The sequence below is a fragment of the Manacus vitellinus genome, unplaced genomic scaffold (genome assembly GCF_001715985.3).
Source record: "Manacus vitellinus isolate BGI_N305 unplaced genomic scaffold, ASM171598v3 scaffold_21_pilon, whole genome shotgun sequence".
NCBI lineage: Eukaryota > Metazoa > Chordata > Aves > Passeriformes > Pipridae > Manacus > Manacus vitellinus.
This window is the reverse complement of record NW_021939546.1, coordinates 126,279-139,689: the sequence shown is the minus strand read 5'-3', so window position 1 is coordinate 139,689 and position 13,411 is coordinate 126,279. Positions and strand designations below refer to the sequence as shown.

Below are 13,411 nucleotides of genomic sequence, written 5' to 3'. Positions count from 1 at the left end.
CCTCACATTCTTGTAGCTTCCTGTTTATTCAAAAACTACATTACCTCTAGAGAAATAACCACCGCTGAAAACCTGTGAATGCATGTGTTACAGATAGGCCACTGTAAGCAAATTTGAAGTTTAATATGCTTACAATTCACCACAAAATGCTGTATTTTTACTTCTGCTTCCTTGGTACCAGCAGTCATACATTTCAGCTTGAATACAAACCTGGAGCAGTATGACCTCTACACAAAAAACAGCCGCAAAAAAACAAATGGGTGCTGAAGACAAGCCACCTTCACATTTACCACAGGTTATGGTTTTTTCATACAGCAAAGGTTTAGCTGTTGTCAGAGAAGCAGCACTTAAGTACCAGTCAGAAAAAGCTGATGTCTTGTAACTCCCCAATTTTGGTGCATGTGTGCACTTAAGTCTCCCCAAGATCAGCAAGCAAACAGCAATCTCTCAGGGATACTCTCTGCATTTCAACTGTTATGTACAAACCTCTAAGGCAAGTTCAGAAGTTATAGAGTTATAGTCCAAAGATCATTTCAAATACCAGGTACAGATCTATAAGAAACTCTACATGTAGCAGGAAGAAAACGCAAAGTAGGCTGCTAGTACCTGCCAAGATCAAACAAATTGGCAAAACTATCCTTAAGAGACTTGGAAGAATCCAAGCCATAGGAATCAGGAAGCTAAACACCGTGGCATTTTAACTCGTATTCCCACTTTACTGAATAAGCAGCGTATATTTCAACATACTAGGATAATTAGGAAACAAGAGGGAAAACCCTAGAACAAGGAGAAAGACTCAACTATGTGTCTCTGGAAGAAGGTATTCTGTATTATTTAAGACAGGTAAGAAGTGGAGATTTAACCCTACACTAAGCTGGTTCCATAGTAATATACCAGACAGAGTAGGGAGAGCTGCAGTCAAAGGTTCCACAGGGAAGAAACAGCTACAGTTTACAGGGCTGGAGCAATTGAGTGCTTCACTATTTACATTTTTGAAAGCATAGGTCAGCAATAAAAAGTATTAACACATGTTATGTCTGCAAGGCTTTTTTTTTTATTCCTGTTGACACCTTTACCATAGATATGATCCATCTGTTTAATTAATAACTGTTAGGCCATTCAGATATTTCTTCAGTTGATATAAATACAATACCATCCCTACAGATTCAGAGAATTAGGCAAAGATTCTTGGCAAATCTCAAAGTGGATGAATGCCAGGTTTATTACTCTGATATTATTCTGCGATACACAGGTAAAGAAAAGCTCGAGTTCAAAGGCTTGTGCTTTTTGAATTCAATGTGGGTTTGCAGCTAGCTTCCTATAAACAGAATGTTATCACATCAATGAGAGAACAAGCTTTTTAATACTACTCTTCACTTCGAAAAGGCATTTTTAAACAAATATTTAAGTATTACTCGTTAAAAAAATAGTTTTTTCTGTATACATAGAATTCTATCTGTAACTCCAAGCCAGAATCAATCAAGTCGGTAATTACAAGAACTTTCCAAGAATATGAAAGGTAGTAATTCCTTACCTTTTACTTTTGCAATAACTGTTCCTGCAGCACTAAGAATATCAACTGAATTTAGAGTCTGATGTTTGTTTATCACTGCTTTTAAAACGCGTAGCAACTCCCCCAGGCGTTCGTGCACTACCTGATGCAGGCCATCTTGATTTTCTGAAAAAAAGTAAAGGAGAAATTACATTAAAACAGTGAATTAACACCCAATTACATTACAAACCACTTTGATGGTATTCAGCTGCATGGAATTCTAGGCCATATTGAAGCTGCACCTACTCAGAACAAAGAAATTGTTAAAAAATAGTTATACTAGCAGTTGCCAACAGTTTACTTGCAATGTTGCATATCATTTACATATAAACTCATTTCTCACAAAAAGTCAAGCAAGTATATTAAAAAAAAAAAAGTGCTGGGGGAATTCTACACAAATACCCTAAGGTTTCTGAATTAAACCATCTTTTTCTCATGTCATTTCATCAATCACCATTTGATAATTACACATATGCAAAAAAGGTATCAACAAAAACAGATTTGGATTGTTCACTAAATATTTCTTCACCTGATACAAATTCTACACCATTTCTGTATATTCATAGAATTAAACAAAAATTTCTGGCAAATGTTGGCTAGTTTTTAACTCAAGAGTCGATGATATCTTAAGCATCATTAGTATATAAGCCTAGATCTACAAAGGTCTGTCTTTAAGCATGTCAGTTCTGACAAATCAGTTGAACACCTAAATTATTTTGTAAATTAGGCCTCATCAGAAAAATTTTCAAACACACATTTCAAGATGGTGATGCTCTGCAGCATATACCTCTTGCTATGTGCCCCTAAATCCCACTCTGGCTTAGCTTTTTTAAAAAATAGTTCTTATTCCATACATGGCACAGGTTCAACCACAAGCTTTTCCATTCTGTTACAGAAGAGGCGCTGGTGCATGGAATTAAAGTTTCACATGCACTAGAGTGCTGCGTTGCAAATTGTGGTAAAAAGCTTTCAAATTCAGGAAAGTCTAGCTTATGAAAAAGAAAAAGAGGATCTAATACAAGCTGACTCACTTCCTCACTGAGCAAAAAGGAATGGCAACTCTGTGTTGTCTGTGGTCATGATAACAAACAGGTCAATACAGACAATTACTGTACAGTGCAAATTGACCCAGTGCTACTCAGAGAACAGTTTCAAATCAGAGCCAGTTTGTTCTGGTTACAAGACATTGTAATTAGGCTAGAGGCACCTACATTCTTCTGAGGAATCAACAATGTACAACAGGACATGTCAGTACAGTGTATCACTGCTGTCAGGTGGGTAGGTGGGGGGACTACATACAGATTGCATATCATTGTATCAGGTGCAATAGCAAGTCTTATGGACTGCTGTGCTTCAGGTTTTACCTCTCTAGATGTCAAATATCAGGAAATTTTTTTCCCCCCAACTCAGACTGGTTTATACATGGTCAAAGGAAAAACCTTGACTCAGGAAGTGGACTAAGGCAAAAACTTTATCTACCATTCACTGGCACTTTGTATGTTTTTTCCTGCTGGAAGGCAGTAGGAAGCTCTGTCCATAACATGACACACAAAAGTCTAGGAAAACCCATCTTACACAACAGTAAATTAAGAAAGTTCTACACAATTTGTTAAAGAAACACAGCTGTGGCTTTATCTTCATTTACACGTACATTGTAATTAACAGTGTAGACTCAAACACAGCAAAGGAAAAAAAAAGTCAAAAGCCTGGTACTAAACGTGGCCATGATTCAGTGCTTCCACATTAGCAACAGAGGTTGTTCATGACAAACACACATCAATCTAAAAGGCATATTATAGCTCAGAGTTTTGAACTTATTGGGGAAAGCAATTCAGGCTTGAAGCAGTTTCCATGTAAGCAACAACAGCAGAAGCTGTGACCTTGGATAAGAAATGATTTATAGGGGATATGAAAGATCAGAAAATTATAAACCCCATGAAAATAGTGGGTAGAATCAATTGCTTATCCATGTCTTTCAGTTATATGTAAACACATCAGATGATTAAACTGAGCAAGGAGAAGCCAGATGCAAAGCAGAAAGGGGTGATTCTTCATGTAAGAGACCTGTGGAATTTCTTGCCAAAACACAGCATTGACACAAGAAGTTTACATGGAGACAAGGAGAGACTAGACAAGTTCTTTTAAGTTTCCCTGTGTGTTACTAATGAGTCAATAAATGCCACAGCAGGTCCGGCTGTGGGTTCTGCAAGCTTGTGCCTTTCACAGCAGTGGTGATGCTGCTTAGGACACTACACCAGACCGACTGCTTTCAGCAGTCCAGTCACCCAGCATCCACAACTGCTGCACAGTTGTGCACTTCAGTAATACAGCCTTGCTGTCTTTGAATTAATTCCTTCTGAACTTGCCTCCATAACTTCTTTTCACTCAACTACTCCACTCTTTACTCTACTGAACTATTAAGTATTGTACTAAAACAATGTAACTTGTAACAGCTTGAGAATTCTCCTAAGCAAAAACAGTTCAGAGGATACGTCCAACTTATCATTTTTACTCTTCTCTAGCTATTCACTTTCAGCAATCATCAGAACTCAGACACTGAGTTAGACACAGCTTTAGCCTAAGCTGGTATGACCATTCCCACCTTCTAACATTCAGAAATTTTATAGCTGTAAAAATGAAACCAAATAATTTTAACGGTCCCTTCAGGCTTTAATCCATCAAAGCCTCAATTGTACTCCATCAATGCAGGAATAAATTGTTGGGAGTAGCAGGCAGCTCCAGGCAAAGGTAATGAGGAAAATGAAAGACAGCAGAGCTGTACTGATGCCTACAAACCCAAAGTGGATCAGTCAACATAGAAAATGTATCTTAAAATCACAGCAACGTGTTATCTTTAGGAATTAGGATATTTAAATATAGTTCAAACTGGTTTATTAAGAAATACATATATCAAACTGCACAAATTATTCTTGTGAGTTCAGTGTGACCCAGACTTCTCATTATGCGATTAAAAAAGTCTGTTAAGGTTCCTTACGGGTTAGATGAAGGCAGAAAAAAATATACAGAAGATTTATTAACGCATATCTGATCCCAAAATGCAGTTTCTTAGTATTAAAATTTGACAGGACCTTACTATAACAATAGAGTTGGGGAAAAAAGCAAAATAAGTGGGAGGGGAAGAAAGAAAAAAAAAAAACTTGAAGAGGACACAAGCCTCTTCAAGTCTGAAACTGAAGCAGCAAGCTTCAAAGGGAAATGCAAGTTGAAAATAACTTCTGAGTTGAATTAGATGTTTATCATACCATCCAGGAGAACACTATCACTAAAATAATGCACTCAAGCATGAGATTAGTTATTTGTACTCTCAAAAGCAAAGGTCTGGCTACACCCAACTGAGATTTCTTTGTATTCCATCACTGTATCATTTGTTTACAAAATATCTGAAACATTGTTTCTGTGCCTCCAGAAGACAAAAGGCCTGTGACACAAGTGGTGCTTGGGGAGAGGTGGGGGCAGAAGTCATCAGGAACCACAACTACGCTGCATTCAGTGACTGATATCAAACAGACACTAAACCAGATATTTCCTGTTCACGACGGATTTAGAAACTTCAGGTAGCAAAACAATCTAAATATGCCAAATCAACAGAAACGCAGTCTTAACGCTAAGAAGTCTGAAAATGGCTGAGACAAAAACAAAAGCAGAGCAAATACAGCTTACAGTGAAAGGAATGCATGAGGGAAGCGTGTCCAAAAAGTTCCCACAGCAGTTCAATCTGACTTCAGTAGTCATAAAAAAATACTTACTTTCAGTTTTTCTTTTGTCCCTTGTATCACTGTACACATTTATTTATCTACATGAAGTCAAGCGGAAATTCTCCACCAGTGGATGCTATATTGTTTTCAAATCTCTCTCAAGCTCAATAACATGAACTGCAATACCACAGAAGGCTAAGATTGTGACTGCCGATGCTCCTGCAACACAGAGGACCTCTCTGGGCACTCGAGTTCAGCTGTTCGCTCAGGTGACTACAGTTTCCTGGAATCTCCTGGAGGAACAAGTCAGCCCCCTACATCTCAAAAGGAAAAAAACTGAAGGGGGACAAAAATGGCTTGGAGAGAGCTCAGTAGCCTATCTGCAAATCTTTCATTAGGATTTAAACAAGCTCTTCCAAAATGAAAGCATCCTCTGAAGGAGAAGTGAAGAGAGAACAGGGTGAAAAAGGCATGCATTCAAAGCTGACAAACCTAATGCACAAGAATGACAGTACAAAGCAGCTGAGAAGTCCATCAGTGTTTGCCAAGCCATCTCAGTAGTCTGCTGTTGTCATTAGCATCCCACTCCTCAATGGTTTTGGTCACCACATTTTATAACCATTCAACCATCTTTAATATAAAACCACCATAACCTATGTATTTTCTAATTTTAGATGTTTCTCAAATTGAAGCCTTTGTTTAGAAGTTACTGAGCAATAACGGCCTTACAGCTATGGATTCTATTCACGCAAAACAAAATCAAATTTGCTCATCAAGCTTGTCAGCGCCAGTCAACCTCCCTGCCAAGTCAGGGCTGGTCACAATACACACAGTCAGGAAAGGCACTGCTGTGTCAGTTGACTGGCATTCTTTTGTCTGACCTGATTTATTGTTGGCCCAAACATTTCTGAAGCTGTTTATGTCAACAAATGTTTGCCAGGACAAGTTTAAATACAGACTAACATTTTTTTCCTTCCGTGGCCACTGCACATCCTACATTTCTGCTCAGACCCATCAGAAGATGCGCGTGCAATTACACTTACTGCTTCTCTACCTAGATCATTAATGCTTTTTAACAGCAGACTCTCCCCCTACTACCCAATTTCCACCAGTCACAAGAGAAAGGAAACCACTAATACAACTATTGTTATACTGCAGCTAAAAGTTTGTTTTTAACATAAGTTGATCACACTGATGAAAGACGGTAATGATCTAGATAAAACAACCGAAAAGTAACACATCTATGAAAAATTCTTCAAGTCAGAATACATACAAGACTTTCAAAGCAGGTATTCTAATTCACACCATCTAATAAGGTCTTACTTTCCATAAGAAGCTTTTTACAAGTAGAAGGGTGTGATTAGTTATGTCATGCATTCAATGGCTTTCAAAAATGTTACACAGTGTGGAACAACCTGCCATGCATAATCTCTACAGTCATAGGTTTACATACATAGACCAGTCTCTTTTGACTGGGGGAGAGAATATACATATCTCACTTGTTGTGAAAATCTTACTATAAACAAGGTAACTTGTATTTTTGCACAAATATTTTCTTCATCTACCTTCATGAACACAGTTAAATGCCTTGACTATGATAAGTGTCTACTGTAAACTCACTCTATGGACATTACCACTAGAATAAATGCAACTGGATGAGAATACTCAAATGCTGGTTGTAACCACCACCCTCACTTGGCCTAGTCCTCATTTGAGTTGTAAATCTGTTCTCCTGGGATCAGATGAAGAGCATGTACTTCAGGTCCCTTTTTACTTCCACTGAAATATAGGAGTCTCAATTCTGGTTTTAGGTACCACTTTGCATCTGCATAACTGCAAACTCTTTCAGGACAAAGGGAGAAGCCAGACAAAATAGTGTTGCAGGATGGTGGTGAGAACAAGCACCGAACTGCAAAAATTTTTCTCGATATCTGAATATTTGGATCCAGAACTTTTTACTAAAGTTTCACCTTATGGAATGCAAACAATTAGCTCCTCATCACTTTCAATCTTGAAAGGATTCAGAAGAAAGAGGTTTGAGTAACCAACATTTCAGTCTGCAAGACCAACATCTTGGCTAAAAGACTGTCCACTCTTATTTACTAAAAAAACTCATTTTTGACCTTAAGGTAAATTACGTTGTGTTTCTATTATGTTATACAGAAGGATTACATGATATCACTAGTTATAACATCTAGGGCAGGGGGAAAAGTCAGAATTGGAATGAAGCTAATCCAAAGTAAAACAGATATCAACTAAAATCACATCACTAGCCTCTTTATCAATGTCCATATTGTGTATTAGGAAACTGTCAGCACTCAGGTCTGAATCTGATCCAGATTATGAGACTTCCCGGTGAGCATCACAGCAAAACAATCATACAACAATGAACTGTGTGGAAATCACCTAATTCCTATATCTGCAGTTTGGGAAACGGTCCCAGATTAAACCATCCTTTTATTTTTGCCCTCCTCTCCCTGTCAGGCCCGTTCTAACGCGATTAACGGCCTGGCACATTTGTCTGATTTAACAGAGGTCACAACCACACTCAAAAGACCACAAGAATTAATCAAACATACAGTGAAAACACATTTTACATTTTGGTTTGACCATAGCAAAGTTGATCTATGTCACTGCTGTCCAGCCTAGCATCAAGAAAGCTTTTTTTAAGACAAAAAACGTATGAGCTAAGTGTGATTTTCATCGATTGTATGTACACAAAATAAATACAACTTTTTCCTTTAATGGTGGTGTAGATATTTTGTTTGTTGATGGTCATAGTTTAGGACTGATAGCTAAGCATCCTTAGCTATCATATTTCTTCCTATATTTGACTGCATGCTGCAGATACAAGGAATGAAACATTTTAATTCACTGAAAACTAAAAACTCAGAGAATTTCTGCAAGAATTTATGCTTGTAAACTCTCTAGCAAGGTTGGAAGCTGCCAAAGGCATGAGTAAAGTCGTCGCCTTTCAACCCTGTTTTATGATGAAAAATTAGAAGCTACCTACTAATCCTTCTGTCAAGAAACATCACACTTGAAGCTTCCAAAATATCCAATCCTAGCTTTTTGGTTAATCAGTACCATGGCAACCCTCGTTGTCATGGCATCACTGAAAGACACTACACCAAATTCAGTCTTTGGCAACATGTGCTCCAGAATCCACTGCAATCACATCATATTACAGCAAAAATTACAATTTATGAAAAATAATCAGTTAAGCAGTTGTTTCAATGAAGAAAATCTAGGGACATGTGAAGTTTGATTAGGAATGAGGAAAAGAAAGTAATGAAAACAGTAACTCAAACCTCTACATTTGATATGAAAGCAATAAAGTTTGGTAAGGTTGTTGGGGTATTTTTTTTTTTTGAGAAGAGCAATATACTGACCTGATTCAGTGAGAATGCATTGAAATTTCCTGCAAACAGCTCATTGAATACAGTATATTGAAAGTAACAATGTTTGATGTCAGTTTTTATATGCAAATAATGTTTTTATAATACAAGAAAGCATTTATTATTTGGCAAGTCAGTTGCCTATGCCCTGTTAAACTGTTTTACAAATTTAGTTTAAGATGAAAAGCACCTGGAACCTCCTTTTTTTTGGTATTTTAAGGGTGGAAATTCTCTCTTTACTTTTTGAAATAAACAGGGTGAATACGCAGCCTTGCAATTGTTCTTGGATAAAACACAAAACTATCCCCCATTAGTTCAACCTAAAACAGGTTAAGATTTCGAGCATGATGACCTTCTGTTGTGTGCCACAAATACCCAAACAGATTTGTCATTTGCTATGAGGGATTGGCCAAAATACCTCAATCTATCCATTTAGATTCAACCATTAACCATGCTGCCTGGCCTCTGATGTGACCTTGAGCTGTGGTGGTTATTGTTTTTTTCTATTAAACTGGGATAACATTCCTACCCCATTTCAGTTATGGACCAATTCTGTACTTGTGAAGTCAAAACTTACATAAGAAGTCTACTACAAATATAGAGCAAACCAAGACTAAATTCCTTTTCAGAAATTAAAGTTACAAAAACAAAGATGTCTTAAAATAATCTTTTCAAAAAGTCAATAAAATACGTGTACATGCAAAATACATCAGAATAATCAAATCTTGTAATTCTGCCTACACTGAAAGCAGCTACTTATTTTCCTTTAGTTGGTTTGCCAACTGACATCAGCAGAATAGTTGTTACTTCACATTCATTTCACATTTAAATTCATAGATGAACTCCCCATTTGTGCATGTGGGGAAGCCTTTCAGAAAAAAACCTACCACAATACAGCTTTTCATTAATCTATTTCAATATGCTGTACACTACATTCCTTCAACTTTTTTATTCTGAGATTCCAGTCAACTAACCTAGATGTGTTCAGCCATGCAGTTTAATCTTTAGAATACATTAATCTTTTATTAACCCAAAATTTAAAGAGCACAAACTAGTCATGAGAATTGCTGATGTTTGCTTATTTACCTGTTTCTGATAAATGAAAATATTACATGGCCACTTTAGCCACTGTTCATATAACTTCCCTGAATCACCTAGGAGATTAAGAATAAAGCTAGGTGAGGATAATGCATCACAAGTTTCAGAACACATTTTACATTAGAACTGTAAATTGTCAAGTGGACTTTATCCTACATTCTTTATGATGAACACATTTGCAATAAGTCTGATCAGTCACAGTTCACCAGAAAGTCATATCCATCAGGACAGGCGACTATACCACCAGTAGTAGTGACTTGCTACTTATTTAAAGGCATTTCACTAAAACTTCATCAGTCACTGGACTGAACAGCTGCCAGTGGAAGACACTTAAAGTATCTTATGCTTTAAGCAACTAGGTTCCTTGCATATTGGTTCAAGTTCTGAAAGCATATGAAGTAATACCGAACATTCACAGCACACGTTTCTGAAAAAAGAGCAAGTCAGAAAATGAAAGACAATCCCCAGCAATTTGTTCACACCATATCAAACTGGCACACAAAAAGGGTAGTATGAAAGTCATGGTTTGTGCATTTTAAATAAAATAAATTTAACCTCTGCTAACCAACACCAAGAGATTATGAAACAATACTTAACCTTTAGCTTATTTTTAGTCTGAAATACTGTTTATTCTACATGGCTGCTCCTTCCACTTTTAGCCCAAGTCACTGATTGAATGAAGAAGCTATTTTACTGCTGCCTGCCCACCTAGTTTTCAAAAGACCACACAAAGCCAGGATTATGAGATTATATGATGTTAAACAAGAGGTGCACTACTTTGTGCATTTATTTTAAAGTATCCTTTGAACACAATTATAGACTGTTTTAGGATGTGATAGTTGTCCATTTCTGTTTTATTGATGAAAAGAAAAAAGTTACACAAAATCAATTTAGATATTAAGTGGTATTCAAATCACTAAAGCAGCAGCCAGTAACATTAATTGTCTAGAAAACTGGTGAACATAAAGGATTAAGGATTATTTGAAGTTTCTGCACCAAAGTCCTACTGAAACAACCACCCAAGAGAGTAAAGCCTGACTGTGTAATTCACACAGGTGACACAGAGCCATTTGAATGCTCCAAAGGAAATTATTTAAAAGTCTTCCCATTTCCTAAACTCAGGAACAGTAGACCCCCTTTACAGTATAATGTTTTGTTATCAGTCATTTCACACCAAAACGTCTTTGATTTTGTATGAAGAGAAAACACAACAATGATGTCACATTGTCACTTGCATGTTCTAAAAGACAACAGTAACCTACTGCACATCTCATTATTAGTTTTTAATTGAGTAGTATTTCTTTACAAATACCTTGCAATAAAAAGCTGAAAAAGACAAACCACAGACTTTGTTTGCTTTGTGGTTTTCAATTTACACAGCTGTTTCTCCCTAGTACCACTGAAGTTGTCATTCCAGCTAATCAATGCTACATTAAAAAAAACAAACCCAATAAAATACACAAATGATGTGCAGTCCAGCAAAAGCTACAGAATGTGAGAATTATAATAGAAATAGAAAGAACATAGTTAACTATATATTTCAATAGTAGCCCCATGCATTTAATTCTTCATACAATGGCATGCAGCATTTGATCCAATTTATTTATATGCTCCAGACTTATTGCTTTCTTTCCAAATTAAGTTCTCAGTCACCGCTTTCTTTCCAAATTAAGTTCTCAGCCACCTTCTCATATCTAGTCGACATCTGAAGCCAACCACAGCTAGAAAGAGCTCCCCATACCTTGCTGAATTAGTTTGTTTGTCCTTAACACAAAGGTTTGCACACGAATACCAGAAAGCATTTAAATTGGACCACTCTGCAGTCTTAATCCTACTTCTTCACCACTGGCATAAGCTATTTATCATGGTCACTTTGTCAAGACCCTTCACAAACTGTCTTCACTCAACTTTCACAATTCACATATGCTACTAAGCTTTCAGATAAACAATTTGCACCTTACCCAAGGAAGCACAAAGCAGATATGACTATTCCTCCAAAAAGCTGCCTCCTTCAACTGCTCTTTTGTTGGGAGTCATTAACCTACTTGCGAGCTGAGACCACAGCCCATTTTGTTGGCCAGTTCAGGTTCTCTGCACCTCCACTTCAGTTATTCCAGTAAACATTTTTTTTTCCACTTGTCATTATCGGAGAACTTCTGGACAGACCTTCCAGTTTCACAGTTGTGGTAGCACAAAGTACTTTATATACCCTCTATACAATCAATGAATGAAAGAAGTCCACAGGAGAAACAAACAAAAAAATTAGATTAAAAAACCCCACAAAAAACTTAAGCATTTTACTGAAGAATCTGTTCATACCACTATCAAGACTAAAACATCAAGACGAATTTGTGAACATTGAGCAGTCTTTAAGCTAATGCTTCAGGAATACCTTGTCCATAACTATTTCAGCAATATCTGGTCTTGCAAATTGAGCTAAGAATGTGCTCTAGTCCCAAAGTAGAACATTAACTGAAATGTTACATTTCTCACAAGACAGAGTTCTAAAACAATCACACCTGTGTAACTGGAAAAATTTTAATACAATACTCAGAGAGAGAGAAGAGTACCCTTTGGAAATGCTGGCCTACAAAATTGAAATTTGTCCCCAAGACCTAAAGATGTCAAAGCCTCTTGTTGAAAAAGCATGAGGTGAGAAACAGAACACACTTGTGCTTTAACTCCACCATACAAATACACTTCCTGCAACTTATTGATCTACAACCATGCAATTCATTTTTTCAATTGTTTTTAATGCATCTACGCTGAGACCTCCTCACCAGGCCTTCCACTTGAAGATTTCTAAAACTAGAAAAGGATTAAGACATTACAAGAGTTAGAAGAAACACTTGATTCTTTCCAAAGTAAGAACCTCCCTTTCCCTTTTATGTGTGTGTGTAGCAACATACATAATCCCACAGTCATTCTATGTCTCATAGATAAGTAGTACTAACAAAACTTTCAGAAATGTAATGAACTGCTGCAACATCCAGCTGTTGGCCCTGAACCCAAATTATAAACATCACAGAGAATCAACACATTTGAAAAAGGGAATATGTTATTACTAAAACAGCTTAACTATCTGAAGTAGTTCAGATATGACAAAGAACACAACACTGAAGAGATAAATTTGGTCAACCTAAGATTAAAACAGATTTATCAACTAAAGATAACCAGAATTGGCAAATAAAAATTCCATCATACTTTTAAAAATTAGTCCAAGAAAGTATGCAAGCAGTAAAGAAGGAAAAAAGGATAAAATGGAAAAATACTTTGTTCAGCTAAATCACAGCCTCTACAAAAAAAGGTCAAGTCCTAGGATTTGCAGTTACACTGTTCTGCAGTGAATGTCATTAAGATGAAAGTTTAACTCACACATAACTATTTTCTACAGCCTTACCTGAGTCACCTCAGTCTTCTATAAAAAGGGGCATTTTAAGCAGATAAAGGAATGAGTCCCCATAAAATCCCTACTTTCCTTAAAAAGGGAAGCAGCTGCCTATGAAGATCAAGGTCCAGGCTCTGTATCAAACCTCCTATCCTACCATGCAGTTCTAACTCTAATCCATTACCAAGACATTAGATCTAACATAATCAAATCACTGCAACTGCCAGACTGCTCAGAATTAAGAAACAAGTCAGCTTCA

The 13,411-nt window shown here is 36.8% G+C and overlaps 1 protein-coding gene across 7 annotated transcripts in view; it reads right to left on the bottom strand.

Annotated features, from left to right (window-relative positions):
- Window positions 1-13,411, bottom strand: part of ARHGAP29 (Rho GTPase activating protein 29) — a 49,458-nt gene that overhangs the window by 24,260 nt on the left and 11,787 nt on the right. For all 7 annotated transcript variants that reach the window (XM_018072313.2, XM_018072312.2, XM_018072315.2 and 4 more), the window contains exon 3: window positions 1,535-1,678. In XM_018072313.2, the coding sequence (XP_017927802.1) occupies window positions 1,535-1,678 (144 nt within the window). The remainder of the gene's footprint in view (window positions 1-1,534; window positions 1,679-13,411) is intronic.